At 46.6% G+C, this 16,473-nt stretch overlaps 1 protein-coding gene across 1 annotated transcript in view; it reads right to left on the bottom strand.

Annotated features, from left to right (window-relative positions):
- Positions 1 to 2,244: 2,244 nt before the first annotated feature.
- Positions 2,245 to 16,473, bottom strand: part of Slc28a3 (solute carrier family 28 member 3) — a 53,000-nt gene continuing 38,771 nt past the window's right edge. Inside the window, exons 12-18 of the mRNA XM_060380564.1 lie at positions 15,832 to 15,962; positions 14,131 to 14,299; positions 12,747 to 12,944; positions 8,453 to 8,534; positions 7,858 to 7,956; positions 7,512 to 7,623; positions 2,245 to 4,304 (exon numbers count right to left, since the gene is read on the bottom strand). Coding sequence (XP_060236547.1) covers positions 4,178 to 4,304; positions 7,512 to 7,623; positions 7,858 to 7,956; positions 8,453 to 8,534; positions 12,747 to 12,944; positions 14,131 to 14,299; positions 15,832 to 15,962 — 918 coding nt within the window. The 3' untranslated portion in view covers positions 2,245 to 4,177. The remainder of the gene's footprint in view (positions 4,305 to 7,511; positions 7,624 to 7,857; positions 7,957 to 8,452; positions 8,535 to 12,746; positions 12,945 to 14,130; positions 14,300 to 15,831; positions 15,963 to 16,473) is intronic.

Genomic DNA, 16,473 nt, shown 5'->3' with positions numbered 1-16,473 from the left:
GCCATTCAAAGCAGCAACACTGAATTGTGGTGCTGGGAATGACCAGCCTGGGGGTAGAGGGCGCCCATACATGTTTTCATAAAGAAAATGCACTGAGGTCAGAAACAGAGGGCAAATACTCACACGTGTAACTTCTCCAAAGAACAAATGTGACTTCTTAGAACATGGCGTGGTCATAACCAATTCCGGCACGGAGGAGGAAGGCGGGTATCAGCTCTCACCTTCAGCTGAGGCAAGCGTGAACTCTCCACCCCAGCCCCCCCCCCCCCCCCAGCTGGCCATGGTTGTTAGCTGCTGGGAGAGGAAGGCTCAGTTTTAGTAAGTCTTCGCCCCTGCTAAGATGGCCATGCCCCAGTGGAAAACTACATCTAGGAACATCAGGCAGTACAACTTGATCATGGTGGGTTTAACAAATAACCGCAAGGTTGGGAGGGAAGGACGGGAAGTGGATGTGGGAAGAGTTGGGGAAAGGGAGGTGAATATAATCAAAATGTTAAAATTCTCAAGCAATATACATATGTATGCATGTATGTATTTTTAAAAAATGTGTCTTGAGAGCCAGGTATGGTGGCCACACTGTTAGTCCTAGCACTCAGGGGGAAGAGGCTGGCAGAGCCCTGAATCTGAGGCTAGCCTGGGCTACGTAGTCAGTTCCAGGGCAGGTAGGGCTGCATAGTGACACAGTGGCCCCTTTATAACCACAGTGGTTATGTCCCCGTGGCCTGGGGACAGTGGAAAGGAGGCAAGCAGAGAGAAAACAAAATGTCTGTGGAAAACTGCCTAACACAGTCAACCTTTAAGGAAGAAAGGTTTATTTTGGATCAGTTTCGGAGGTTTGTGCCCATGGCAGCCTGGGCTTACAGGACTGTACAATGTCATGTGTTGTTTATGGCAGGAGCAGGTAGTACAAGTGGCCTGTCCTACTTCCTGGTGGCTTGGGAAGCATAGAAAGAGGAAGAGGAGAGTTTGGGGTCCCAGTGTCCCCCTCAAATGCACACCACTAGTGAGCTCACTTTTTTCCCAGCGGGCTCCACCTCCTAAAAGATCTGTGACCTTCCAAGGCTGCAGAGCAAGCCTACGACACACAGAGCTGTGGGAAATACTCAAGGTCCAAAGCATGGGGACCGTCTAGTGTCTTCCCCTCCTCGGCGTTATGTCACATCATTTGTACAGGGCCAAACACATGTGTGTGCATCCAGACATTTAAAAAAAAAAGGAGAAAAAAGAGGAAAAGCTAAAGCTAGAACTATAAACAAAAAGGTGGAGGAATTCCCAAAGTATCCCACCAGCTGTAAAGAGCGTGCTTGTTTGTGGAAGGGAGCACGAAAATGCTTACTCTTTTTGTGATCACCAATCCCTTACACAATTCTGTGTTATACAAGAAGAAAGCCTCGTGGACTAGCCAATTACCAATGAACTCTTCTCCACTGGTGGGAGAACTCAGGTGAGGAGAGAGAGGGGAGAAAGATGTTTAGTCATGTTTGTATAAAATTATTATGTACGTTAGGTATTTTTATTCCAGTTTTTAACAATCAGTTTTCATTGGAGAGATGGCTCAGAGCTTAAGAGCACTGGCTGTTTTTTCAAAGGTCTTGAGCTCAATTTCCAGCAACCACATGGTGGCTCACAGCCATCTATAATGAGTTCTGGTGCCCTCTTCTGGTCTGCAGGCATACATGCAGGCAGAATACTATATAAATAATCAATAAATAATTTTTTTTAAAAAAGAAATGTCTGTTGTTACAAACTAAAGAGGAAAACCTGTCGACAAACACAGTAGAAACTTTCTTGATTTCCTTGAAGCAATCTGACAGGCTCAGGAGAGGTAAACACTCAAAGGACCATAATGCCCCAAGACAAACTTAAAAACATAGCTTGCCAGACAGGCATGCTCCAAGCAGCAAAGAGGCTTTCTCAGTGACTCTCAGGAAGAAAATATACTAGAAAAAAATCGCTTAGTTAAAAAGCACCAGGGAGAAGATAAAAAAGAACCAAAATATGAATAATTGGTACTTCCGATGCCAGGGCAAATCATAGGCCGAAATGAAACCTTAAGGCCCACAAGGGCATGCAAATGGAAATTCCTAAAGTCTAAAGACAAAACTTAGAAATACCTTGATCTATTCACAGTGATAAAAAGTTCTTCGGACATGTAACACCCCCTTCCCAACTTCCATACCAAACATAAAGCCAAATAACAAATAATCCCAGTTTATACAGATTATTTTTTAATTGGTCTTTGGTTCAGGGGCCATGAGGTTTTCCTCACACAGAGTGGTCTCTGCATGTGATACTGACTTCATCAAAGCATGTTTTGCTGGCATCTCCAGAACACAGACGCCTAGTGAGCCTGTGTGGTGCTGGTGTCTTGCTGATTGATGGGAGAGCCGATGAAAGGCAGTCCCATCTCAGGCAGCATTGATTTCTCTTCGTGGCTGGTGCTCACATGGCTTCTTGACCGAGGACTAATGTTTTACAATCTTATCATCAGGAATACAGCAGCAACGTGGCGTACCAACGGGCCTACAAATACAGTCTACTCAGTGACAGAGCTGTCACTGCCACAGTCCCATGGATGTCAGGCAGCTTGGTGTTGTATTATTTATCCTGCTGTGACAAGACAGTTCACTCCTGGACACAGAACTGGGCCGGTCACAGGACTTACTCTGCTTCGTGGTATAGAGTAGAAATGAAGAGTGTTACTATCCTGTACAAGTTTTGTTGTTGTTGCTTGGAGACACAGTCTTTTTATGTCCACTGTGCTGGTTTTGAGTTCATATTCTTCCTGTCTCAGCTCCCAAGAGATTACAGGAGGATGCACCTCTGTCTGGCTCCTAGCGGGACTTATAAGGGCTGACATGTTTCTCCATGGCTCCCTAAGGCCAGTGAGCCCCACACAGGGGCTGTTCTTTAGCCTGGGTACTGGAGGTGGACACAGCATAGATTAAGCCCAAATACAGCAATGCGGAGACTCAACTAATAAATGTTCTGAGGATATGTGAATGTTGAGTGCTCAGTCCCAAACCAGACATTTTTATCAACGTCCTCGAGGCACAAGGAATATCGCCCAGGAGAGGAGGAAAGAGTGTGAGAGCAGGAGCTGAAGAAGAGGGCTGTGAAATGCTGTTTCCGGACAGGACGTGACGCTGCACTCATGAACTCACTGCAGATACGGTTATTTGCACAGAAACCAAGCCAACACCAGTCAATGTTACAGCAGGCAGCATTAGATTCAGAGAGTTACAAAACACGGAGCGGAGCAGACATGAGTGTGGATGGGGACGAGCTGAGGGATGTCAGGAGGAGTTGGGGGTACGTATGATCAAGACACATTAGATGTATGTGTAAAATTGCCGAAGAACATATATTAGCTTTAAAAAGATGTGGGCTGACTGCTTTTATACCTCTGAAGAAATGAGACTAAAAGTCTTGAAATTAAGCATTTCAAACATATTAGAAAAAGAGATTTTTTAAGATCTGGAAGTTTGGGGGAGTTCCCGCAACACAGGTTTACACAAGCTGACTGCTTACACGCCTTTACAGTTTGTGGATGTAAATACTGGTTTTCCTGTGGCCTGTGTGCCTTTAGGAAGGACTCTCGGTTTGTGCAGAACTTCTGCAGCGAAGTCAGCGAGTGGGTCATTGCGCGTTAGCTCTCCATCACATGAGATTCAAGCCTTTCGGATAACCTGGACTGAAGGCAGAATGGCCTTACCTGAACCGTGTTGACATTGCATTGATCTGGCATCCTTAGAGCACCAAAAGGGGTACAGCTGAGTCAGACCCCAATAGTTGGGAGCTAACACACACACACACACACACACACACACACACACACACACACACATGGTATATGGTATACATATATATATATGGTATATGATATATATGCAAAAACATTTTTTTCTCATGAAATGCCTTGAAAACAGAAAGCCATTGCTGGGACTGAGGTTTGGGACGCGGTTGTAGGAGTTCTCCACAGAGAAAAGGTGAGCTAAGAAGAGAAGAAAAGAAGGCGACACTAGCTCAGAAGGATTTACTCGAGACTTTCTTCCTCCTTTGCCATTAAATCTTAGTCCATGACAGAGTTATCAATCTATGGCAATAGCTTTCTATCCCCTCCAGAGCAGAAAACGCAGCATCTGTGCATAGAATACCACTGGATACGTGGATTAGATCATGGCATATTAGGGATCCAATCACAGTTCAGTGCTGATGGTTTCAGCAGGTTGCAGCATGTCTTCAAAGCATAGAGGCTGAAGTTTCCTCCTGGGATGACCTCATTTGGTCCCTTGGCAACAGTGCTGGTGGAAGTGCAATGAAATCATTAGTTGGGCCTTAGATGGGAACAGACAAGCATACATTGAAAATGATACCAGGCAGAAAGCTGATTTCCTATTCCCAGTATACACAGGGTAGGTTTAAGACAGAGACGCCTAAGGGTTAGCTTTGGTTCTCAAATTCTGGGTGGTCTCATGGACTCCTATTTTTTCCAGAATAGCATTGACAGGATAGAACTAATTCTTACCAAAACTAAAGAAAACATCCCCAAACAATAATGACAGAACCCACTTGTACATGGGCTGAAGAGATGACTAAGCAGTTAAGAGCACTGACTGCTCTTCTGGAGAACCCAGGTTCAATTCCCAGGACCCACACAGCAGCTCACACTTGCCTGTAACGCCAACCCTGGTGCCCGCCTCTGGACCCATGGGCACTACATGCACTCGGGGCACAGACATACAGGCAGCCACTCATACATGTCAAACAGAACCAAGATATTGAAGAGATCGGCAAATTGCTTGTGGAGGGAGGGCACTGGTTCCGGGGACAAAAGCTGTAGCGGGCGGAGGTGGCTGGCCTGGGTCACTGCCACCATTACCCTTCACCATGCTGTCAGGACCACCCTGCTTCTTTTGAAAATGAGGCAGTAAGAGGAAAAACAGTAGGCAACTAGCTAGAAAACAGCAATCTTGAAGTCATAAGGCTGGATCCCATCCCACAGTCAGTGGCCTGCTTCCTTTGCCACTGTTGACTCGCTAATTTTGCAAGGGAAGATTAGTGATGGGTGAAGGAAGGGTGACAGGCCACAACTGCATTGCCTTAAGCTTTAAAATGCAGTGTGCAAGGTGAGCTGCAGATTTGACAGCCTGGGGCAGCTGGGCTCTGCTGCTGTCCACCAGTGAAAGGCCGTTCCTGGGGAAGCATGGCTATGGCTACAGATTAAACTCCGGTCTTTAGTTCTCCATCTGCTCTGTTACAAGTCCTCTGTGGTCTTAGCTGAGAGCTGAGGTGCCTCTCTGCCCCTGGGTAGAGACTGGACATTGTAAACTGCCCTGAAGATCTTGACATCTCTATCCACTAGAGGCTTTCTGTAAAGAGTCAAATGTTGCTCTCCCCTTTAAGAACTAATCTAAAGAAACTCAAGGACACAACAAGGACATTTGCTCAACCATGTTTGTAGCAGCTTTTTCATAAGAGCCAGAACCTGGAAACAACCCAGATGTCCATCAACGGAGGAATGGATACAGAAATTGTGGTACTTTTACACAATGGAATACTACTCAGCAATTAAAAACAAGGAAATCATGAAATTTGCAGGCAAAGGATGGGAACTAGAAAATATCATCCTGAGTGATGTATCCAAGGAGCAGAAAGATACACATGGTATATCCTCACTTATATAGACCTATAAGATAGGATAAACATACTAAAATCTGTACACCTAAAGAAGATAAACAAGAAAGAGGACCTAGAATAAGATAATCAATCCTCACTTAGAAAGACAAATGTAATGGACAGGGGAAATAGGAGAAAACAAGTAACAGGACAGAAGCCTACCACAGAGGGCCTCTGAAAGACTCTACCTAGCAGTGTATCAAAGCAGATGCTGAGACTCATAACAAATCCTTAGGCAGAGTGCAGGGAATCATATGAAAGAAGGGGGAGTTAGTATGACCTAGAGGACAGGAGCTCCACAAGGACAAAATATATCAGGGCACAGGGGCCCTCTATGAGACTGTTTCTCCAACCAAGGACCATATAAGGATATAACCTGAACCCCTGCTTGGATGTAGCCCATGGTCGCTCAGTAACCAAGTGGGTTCCCTAGTAAGGGGAACAGGAACTATTTCTGACATGAACTCAATGACTGGCTCCTTTACCTTCCCATCTCCCCCCCCCCCCCGAGGGAGGAGCAGCCTTGCTAGACCACAGATAAGGACTTGGCAGCCAGTCCTGAAGACACCTGATAAGCTAGGGTTAGATGGAAGGCGAGGAGAACCTCCTCTAGCAGTGGACTTGGAAAGGAGCATGGAGGAAATTAGGAAGGAAGAATGGGATTAGGAGGGAATGAGGGAGGGGGCTACGGCTGGGATACAAAGTAAATAACCTGTGATTAATATAAAAAAATAAACATTAATAAAAAAGTATAAAAACAAAACAAAACAAAAAAAGAACTAATCTAAACAGGCTTGCCAATCACCTGGACAGGAAACCGCTCCCCAGGAAAGGACTTTAAACAATAGCACAAATACAAAGCTCATCTAAAGATGAAGTTTGGCCGCTGTCCACCCTCACCCCTCGAGGGAGCTAACACTCTTATGTAATAAATACTGTACTGTGTATCTCATCCAAATCCTTTCAAGTGAGGTCACTAGGCCTGGGGACCGAGGAGAGGCCAGAGAGAGATTCTAGCAGCAGTAATTAAGGACACTGGCTTTGTGGACAGGCTAGAGTTCCTGTCTTGATCATGCTGGGACTAATATTGCTTGAATAGACACAGCCTCCTTAAGGCTTCATTGTGTCGATGTGAAGGAAAACTAGGATTGTGCCCAGCTTACATGGTGATTGCAAGGTTTAAGTGAGCTCATTCACACCAAGTGTGTAATGCACAGGGGTTATACCAGGCACTTTTTGGCTGTCTAGGGAAGTGTTTCAGCTTCTAGTTTTCTAGTCCTATCTGTGAAGATAAGATGCAAAGTTGCTGGAAACATAGTGAGTTTTCTCACATGACAACTAAACAGTGAAGGAGGTTATGAAGATAAATAGATGTGATCTTTATGCTGGGATTGTAGTATGGCTGCTTGCTCTCAATGTCACATGACCACACTATCTGCCTGTGGCCTCACCATCATGGAACAGAGTGAGGCTTGACCCAGTAGTCATGGCAATATGTGAGGTAATATCTCCGTAGCAAGAGCTCACACCTTCCACTCGCATGTGACCTAGGGAAGGACTAGACGGAAGGTTAATTTGGAGGTGGGACTCCATGACCCAGCAAGTCATCAGCTGTGCTGCATGAGGCTTTTCACTGATGCAACCATTTTGGGGCTACCCACACTCCTACAAGGAAGCCTACCAGTCTCCCTGGCTCACCAAGCAGGGTGTTGAGGAGCTGTTGACGCTCTGTCTGGGGTGAACAGATATTTGCTCACATCTCCCCCAGGTACAGAACACAGCAGTCAGATGCGATCATGACTGAGAGGGCACCGAGGGATAATGAAAGGTACCTTTGCAACAGATTTTGGCAGCAAGACACCACTTGGGTTGTGTTGCTGAGTCCGCTGGTGCTCTCTAGAATGTGATGGCAGTTGATATCCACAGGCGTGCTAGAGAGAATGCCTGGAAAGGAACAGATTGCCATTTATTGTCATAATTTAACCAAATCCCAGAACTTTCCTTCTGTTCTCAGCTTCCCCACCCCATCCCACACACTCCCCTTTACAGGGTGCCTCGCCCAGCTCTGCCTCTCAGCTTCCTGCTGCAGCATATGCCGCGTCTATGCAGCCTAGAAGCCTGCCTCCCCGGGAGCTTCCACGCTGTGAGCACCCAGGACAGGAAGGACGGATGGCATACCCGCGATGCAGGCCGTCATGAAGCAGGCAATGGTCCCGGCGATCAGGGCTCTCAGCGCTCCAGAGGCAATGTCACGCTTTCTTGACGGAGCAATGGATGCTGGGAGAGAAAGACACATTGGAGGGTAGGTTGGCTAGAAACCCAAATCTACAGCTTCTGATAATTCTTTTGTGACCGGACTCCCAAGTCAATTGAAAAGAAACAAGTCAAAAGATTATCCAAAGGGCCCATGGAGCACTGGGAAAGAATATAGCAAAGCCAGTGGTTACTGGAGAGAAGCATCAATCAGATGATAGCTAAGCTGCTGTCACCAAGGTGACAGCATCTTCTACAGTGATCTTCCATGGGCCCCAGCAGTCCCTTCAGATGACTGCTGTGAATCTACACAAATGACTGATATTATCATTGGCTTGGGAGAAGTGTCTGTATGTTTGGACATATTTGTCTTGAATTCTTGAGTGTGCAAAGGAAAACTGTACTCCAGAGCAGGGATAAAACATAGACCCTAGAAGAACCATCTTTCTTTGACATATTCCAAAGCAAGGTAGGCTTGCAAAGGTCACGTGTGTCATTGAAGAACATTCTTTCCACTTACTAAGTCCGCCGATCACTATTCCTAGGGAACCAAAATTGGCAAAACCACAGAGGGCATAGGTCGCAATGGTCTCGGAACGAATCTGCAAGCAAGCAAAAACAGTGATATGTAGATGGTCTGACCGAGCTCCATAAACCTGACGTCCCTGCCGTAGATCGTCAGATAACCTTTGATGGCTTATCTTGTGCTCTTGACTTTTGAGGGAGAGTGAAAAGAGGGGTGTGGATTTAAGGAACACTTGAAAACAGACTAGGAATGAGTGGCCTTGACATCGAGAGAAATGCTACTTCCTGCTCATTGATCACCTCTGATATTACATGTGACTTGGTTACCTGCTCTCTCATACCAGGCACAGCTGATGGAGATAAGAAGCCAGTCTCAGAGAACAGTTACATTATGTTTATCTGACAAAGGGCTTACTCAGAACATATAAAGAGCTGCTGTAATTCAACAATAAGACTCCTGCCCTAGTTTTAGATACATTGCTACCAAAGATATGCAAATGGGCAATAAGCATATGGAAAGATACTCAACATTAGTCACACACGGGAAGCGCCAGCCACTGTACAGAAAGCCAACATAAATCTTTCTTTAGGTTGATTAATTTTAGGCATTTTTGCCAGTTACCCACAACAACAACAACAACAAAAAACCTGACTATAGTACTTTGGGGATGTGGAGCATGTGGGAGGCTTATGCGTGGCCCTGGCGAATGTTTCACCATACAGGCTCCTGGTGAACAAGCAGACATCACTGGGGCAACACGAGCTGCCTCCCTGACCCTTGAAAAGAAACAGATCGTGTGATGTATCTAAAGAGCCCACAGAGCACTGGCAGCAAGGAAGGGCCCATCAGCGAGATGCTGTGTCACTCAGCTGGCACTGCCTGCTTCCACACCCACAGGAGGAATTCAAACACAGGCCGAGGCAGGCTGCTCACCAGTGTTTGTGCAGTTCACTCCCAGGAGCCTCATGTCAGAACACTCAGGTACCCTCAGCCAAGGAACTGACAGACAGATTGAGGATCTCTTTGAACCAGAACATCGCTCTTCCATAAAGGAAGGGCAGCATTTATGACAACATGGGGGCCAATGCAGCCTATTTATTCAACCACACAAAAGCGATACTGTGCTTTGGATCTCGAACGCCCCTCAAGTTAATGGCCTGGCCCTCTTGGCTTGTAAGGGCTCCGACCTTGGTGGACAGTCCCTCTACGCATTCATGGCTTGATGGGTTTCAGAGGCAGGGGCGTGTGGTAACACTGAGCTTTCCCTTTTCATTCCTCCGCTCCTACACTGCACGGCCTGACCACTGGCCTGAAAGCAACCACGGCAGAAACCTCCTCAGCGGGTCCGGGCAAACCTTTTGGTTTATCTTGTGTATTTTGCCACAATAATGAAAGCTGGTTAATACAACTACAGTGAGAAAGAAAAAAGATCATTAGTTGCTTGTAGGTCTTTAGGGCGTGCTGTCTTTTAAGGGCCATGGGGGAAGTTAATTATGTCAATAAACAGGATGCTCTGGTCTGTCACATGTGCTTCCTTACACTCTGGCCACCCTGTGTGCCTTTCTTCTTCAGCTCTGACTCTTGAGAACATAGGGTACCCTGGAAATGTGAGAGGGAGCGTCCTCTCGGGGGGGCAACAGGGAAGACAGACAGTGAGAGGAGCACTTGGCCAGCTGGTTCTGTTCCTCCTCCAGATGGGCTGCGTGGCCTGGTAACTGTCCCCCGGGTTCAGCCCGAGTACAGAAGTTCCTGCAGGTTCATTCGGCCACTGTGGCAAAAGTACGACTGAGGTCAGGCTGAAGACTGCTCTGAGTTACTCTGCCCCCAAATGTAAATGATTCTGCAGTGGAACTTAGGAAGATAAATGGCCTCCTTGCGCGTAAGCCAAGATGTTCAGAATTTTGGAGTTACTTGCTTTTCCCACTTTGATTCAGCAATAGCGGGGGCTGCTGAGCTGAGCTGTTTCCAGTGTGCCTGCCTTCAGCTGGGCCCACTCCCAAATGAAATCATCTCTACAGTGGGGGCTCCGCCTGCCCAGCGAGATTTTCAGAGAACCAATTGGTACTGCCAGAACGGGCAGCTTGCTTCCATCATTAACAAAAGCATTTCCTGGCAACGGGGGAAGTGGAAAACACGTTGGTTAATTTAGCCTATTGTTTACTTTGGGCAGGGAAACAAACTGGTTTAGGTGGCATCCAAACAATGAAGAGAGTTGGCTGAGCCTCATGGTTAGGTCCCCTGAAAAAGGAGCAGTGAGGACAGAAAACCCACGAAGCTCATTTCTATCAGGCTGTGGCCCGAGACCACAGACTCATTCACGTGAGGACTCTCCTGGGGAGGTCTTCACTTATAAAATCCATGTTTGGTCTTTGGGAGGCCAGGAAGGAAGCAGTGATCTCTACAGCCGTCATCTCATTACTGGGCAATCTGTTTTTAATGGGGAGGACGTCAGCTCCAGGGAGCTCTTTCAGAGATGGACAGGGGTGGTTAGTTTCTTTATGAGACAATACTGGTCTTGAGAAGGAAATGAACTGGAGATTCAGCTGCAAGTGTGTTTTCACCCTCCCTACGTCCCTCGCTCCATCGGAGCCTAAGGAGACACGAGTGCCTCTCTGCATGCTTACAGGGTGGCTGCCCCGACGTTCTCCCAATTGTGCCTCATTAGCTTTGGGGGACGATGAGGTCCAGAGCGACCAGTGGTCACTCTCTCAGGACTCATGGGGCTAGAACAGGCCCTTACGACCAGCTGTCAGCTCCAAGAAGATAGGGCCTGCTGCATTTGGTCCCTGAAAATCCTCCAAAGCCCTTGGTACCGGCGGTGGGAGGTGACAGAATCTTCAGGAGGTGTGATGGCTGGACATCCTTACCTGGGAAGAGGGACCCTCAACTGAAGACCTGCTTACAGCAGTAGGCTACAGCCTAAATGATGTAGGAAGGCTCTGCCTACTGTGGGTGGCACCCATCCTAGGCGGATGGGCCTGGGCTGTGTAAAAAGATAGTTGAGTGTGAGCCTAGAAGTGTTGCTCCTTGGGCTGAATCTCAGGGTTCCTTCCCTTGGCCTCTCTCCTGCAAGCGTAAGTGAAATAAACCTTTTCTTGCCCAAGCTGCTTTTGGTCATGGTGTTTTTATCACAGCAACGGGAAAGCAAACTAGGACAGGAAGTCAGGCCACGTGAAGGAAGTTAGGTCACTGGACTGTACTGCAGGCTGCTTTTTTGAGACAAAGCTGCAGCCTTCTCTGTATTTAGCTTCTATTTCGCTTCTAAGGTGAAATTAGGTTCAAAACTTTAAACTTTTCAACTCTGCTTCCTGGAAGAGGTTGTTCACAGCTGGCACTAGCAGCCCCAGCCAGACAGTTGAGCTGAGCTTATATTTTACATGATTCAATAATGCTGTAACTCATGCTTCATTACCTCTTCACTTGGCTACACTCTGGTTGCGCCCTTCTTATCTACACCTGGCTACACTTTGGATGTTCTCTAGAAGACCCTAAGCCCTGCCTCACTTACCTCACTTAGGACCAATCAGCGTAAAGATTAGCTGATAGCACTTTGTCTAGTTAGCCAAAATGTGTTACTGCCCCCCCCATGTCTTTTGCGTTTGGTTCTTTCTATAAAATCCGTGCTGTGAGAACTTGTACCCATCACAGTTAGTCCTTACTGTGGCCCCAATTGATGAGCTTGGAAAAGGTGGTCCAATAAAGTACCCATATCTAAGCGAGACCTCAGTGGTTTGTGTGGCTATGCTTACACTAGAACAGGACCACACCTTGAAGGGGATGTTGGGTCCCTGTCCTCTCCTCTTCCCGTCTTTGCTTTTCAAAAGCTGCTTTGTGATGAACAGTCCTCCTCTGTTTATGTTTCTGCATTGATGAACTGCATTGTCCAAGAAAAGCAAGAAAGCCAGTAGCTCATGAGCTGAAACCTCTGAAATTATGAGCCAGGACGAACCTTCCTTATCTTAAGCTGCTGATCAGCAGAGGGCCTGTCATGCCCTCCAGGCTGTTGCCTTAGGACCTGCCACTCGAGCACAGAAGGTATCCAATACTCTTTGAACCCTGATGTCAGTCCTAGTCCGTGTGACCCTACAGTCCGCAAGTTCCCCCCACTCCCTCCCCACTCTTTCTCTACACAAATATCACATGGTCGAGATAATGTGACTGAGAATTAAGCTGTGTTCATTATGAGCTCTACAAGATCAAGCTTTGGGATTGTTCTGTTCTGCCTTCACTCACATTCCCGGCAGAGGAACAAGCCACAGCGTGTTTGTGTGATAGGAGTTATACATACCGACATATACTGCTGCACACCATTTACAAATCTGGGTCCAGCCGCTTTCCGCAAGTTGATCAGTTTCGAAAGGTGGTCATAAGCCACAAATTCATTGAAGAATGTCTTGTAACCTATGAGTTTGGCGACCATAAAGCTGTCTTGCCAGTCGACTCCCATCATGAAGGCAAAGGGCATGAAGAGGTAGGAACAAAGTAGCTGCAATGGACAGAGGTGTGGACACTAATTAAACAGTGATCTGCCTCAAATTCTGCCACCACCACCCTGCTCAGGGACAGGGTTGTTCCTGCTCTTCTGGGCACAGGGAGCCCCAACATTCAGCTGCCCATCAGGCACAAATGGCTGGTCCTCCACAAACTGGTGTTAGGGCTTGACTCCCCGGTGGTGTCATTAATGATTACAAGGCCCTTAAAATCAACAAGTGTCTCTTGGGATGTTGCATTAGTTCTCTGCAGAATGGACTAATTTGAGAAACTATTATTTGTAAAGACTGTCAACTCTCTGGTGCCCCCCTTCTTTTTTTTTTTTAATTCTTTAAAAAATGTATTTCTTTTTATTTTTACATACATTGGTGTTTGACTGCATGTATATATATGTGAGGGTGTCGAATCCCCTGGAACAGGAATTACACACAGTTGTGAGATGCCATGTAGGGGCTGGGATTTGAACCCGGGTCCTCTGGAAGAGGAGTCAATGCTCTTAAACCACTGAGCCATCTCTCTAGCCTTTACCTTTACCTTCTACCTTTCATTTTGAATGTGCCCTTTCTCTTCTCTGTCATGCATGGGTCTATGTGTGACTCTCACCAAATATAATCCCCTGACTAGATTTTCAACCTTCAGAATGGCAACTTAAATAAACCTTTTTAAAATCTGTCTGTCTGTCTATCTTGTTTTTCAAAACGGGGTTTCTCTATGTAGTCCTCGAACTCACTCTGTAGACCAGGCTGGCCTCGAACTCACAGAGATCCACCTGCCTCTGTTTCCCTAGTGCTGGGACTAAAGGTGTGTGTCATAAGCTTCCCAATCCAGTGTTCTGTTATAGCACAGAAAGCAGAAATTGTGTCATTTGATTCTCAGGAGGAGGTCAGGAGAGAATGGCTGCTTTGGGGAAAGAGGGTAGCAGAGAACAGGACAGCGGAAGGGTGGGGGTGAGTGAGATGTTTCTATGGCGCACAATGCATTTGATTAGGGAAGGCTGCTACACTTTCATGATTTGCTGTCTGGGACTAGATCCTCACTCTGTAGCCTGTGCTGGCCTTGACCTCGTGGCTATCTAGCTCAGCCTCCTAAGTGAGAGGATTAAAGACATGAGCCACCACAGCTGGCTTCTAAACTTACTGTGAAACAAAGGTCGTCAGAAATAAAACATGGCAGAACCATACCTCAAAACTCAGCTGTGGGTAGTCGAACATGCTTCCAAACCAGGACAGGGCTGAGTTCACAAAGGACAGCAAGGCCAGGAAGGCGATCAGATTCGCAGCGATGTTTGCTACCAGTGGGATGGATGAGGATGCTCCCTGTGTCGCAGCCTCCAGGAGATTCCTTGAATCACTTCATCAGAAAATGGGAATTCTAGAGTTACCAAGGAATATCTGTCTCCGGACCTACAGCAATGGCCTAATCATAGGTGCCGGGTAAGAGGCCAACCCTTAGGCAAAGTACTCAGACTCTTATAGCCTCAGACAATGATGGGCTTGTGCTTGTTGGCTCTCAGTGGCATAGATGAGGGACGCTGCTGTGGTACCTTTCTCTTGGCACCAAATCCTGGGCTTTAAGCATGCTAAGCACCCACTCTCATCCCTCATCCAATAATGCTTTCTTAAATTGTGGCACTTATAATAAACAAACAAACAAACAAACAAACAAGAAGTGACAAAATTGCATAACTATCAAATGTAACTACCAGGGACTATTTCTAAAATCTCCTGGCATTGCAGACTAGCAGTTGAAAGAAAGCCCATAGGACCACCACTTTATTAATCATTGAATCCCACTGTGTGCTCCTCTCTGATGAACCCCTCTAATCTGAGAGGTCTGTCCCTCAAATCTATCTACCTCCCACTTACCATTCCCCTACATGGCCGTATCCTTACACCAAGCAAGTGGAGCCTTCAGGATGCTGTCTGCTATACCAATTATTTAGACCAAAGTGTTTCCCATTTTAGTGTTTGGGATAGTTGCCTTATCCATAACTAGGAATCTTTTGGCAGGAGTGGTAAGGCTTAACTGTGATACTGTTATTTTGTATGTACCTAATACACAGATTACTTGAGAGTAATTTCATGCACCATTTATTCGCCACTACTGTGTGTGTGAGCATGGTGATGTATGCACGTGATGGGGTTGAATGTGTCCAGCTCACACACAAGCCTGTGGGGTCACTTCTCTTCTCCACCTTTCTGTGGACGCCCGGGCTCAGACACAGGTCTCCAGGCTTGAATGATGAGGGGTCTTACCCACTGAGCCTTCCTGCCAGCCCTAGACAGTATCTTAATAATCTGTGCACAGAGCTGAATGGCATGGACTCGTGCACCGTGACAGAACTGAAAATGTTTTGGATGTCAGAGAAGTTCTGAATTTATGTTTCTGGGTTACAGACGCCCACCTTTTGTTTCATCCCTTCGACAAGTTGTCCTCACAGTCCCAGCTATGACTATTTACATGTAAGCATGGCATGAAGCCCAGACACATGTTGATTAAATGATGTGATGTATGGTACTTTTATATATCTGATTCCTGCAGTCCCTCTGCCGTTCTTTCTTTTCCACAGAGCGGAAGAAAATGAAGCAGCCCTTTCATTCCATGAGGGACCTTGGAAACAGCTGCTCTGTGACTTCCCAACAATCTTAATGCAGGGCTCAGTGAACACGGAAGCACTTTATAATGAACACTCAAGAAACAGCTGTTTATCCAGGCTACCCTGAGCATTGAAACAGGAGTGGTTTTGTTTCTTGGGTAAGGTCTAAGAAGTCAAATGTAACAGCCCTCTAGTGCCACGGCTGGCTGTGCTTTCTTCCCATCATCAAAGCTTGATTTTGGTATCCCAGCCTGATTGTTAACCGGGTAATAATGTTCCTACTTACCCGTTCTCCATTTTCATGGCATTCTTGAGGGTTACTTTGGGTTTCTCTGTTTCAGGCCAGAAGAGTTTGGACACAGCCAGGGATGCAGGTGCTGACATGACTGAGGCGGTTAGCAAGTGTGTGGATGACACCTGAAGCAGAGAAGGAAGAGGCTGATGCTGTGCTAGAGAAGTGTTTCCTAGGAGGTTTGGAAAGACACCCCTGTGTGCCCAGTCCTATTGCCTTGGGAGTCAGAGGACAAGGTACCTGACTACCTCCTTGAGAAAAGCACAAAGCCTAAGTCTGATTATTGGGGTGAGAATTAATCCTGCACTGTAAGAACTTTCAGAGATCTCTCAATCCCTTGGTTGTCTCTTGGAACATTAAGTTGGTCCCTAAAGTCCATATTTTGTAACATCCTCAGTTTACATTGGGGATGTGGGAGGTTGAAGGAGCTTGGGGAAAGGATGGAAGGAGAAGGGAGAAAGGATAGAACATGGAGAAGGGAAAGGATGGAAGGAACATGACCCATGTGCAGAGATGACTATTTTTGATGGCCTTCTCTTTCTTGGAACCCCTTCTGTCTTTACACAACATTTACACTGTCCCTCTGTCGTGTAAACTATTTCTACTTTCCTCATTGCATGTCTACTCCCTTCTTAC

The sequence above is a fragment of the Meriones unguiculatus genome, chromosome 3 (assembly GCF_030254825.1).
Source record: "Meriones unguiculatus strain TT.TT164.6M chromosome 3, Bangor_MerUng_6.1, whole genome shotgun sequence".
NCBI classification, from domain to species: Eukaryota; Metazoa; Chordata; class Mammalia; order Rodentia; family Muridae; genus Meriones; species Meriones unguiculatus.
Note: the sequence above shows the minus strand (reverse complement) of the source record. Positions and strands in the feature narration are given on the sequence as shown.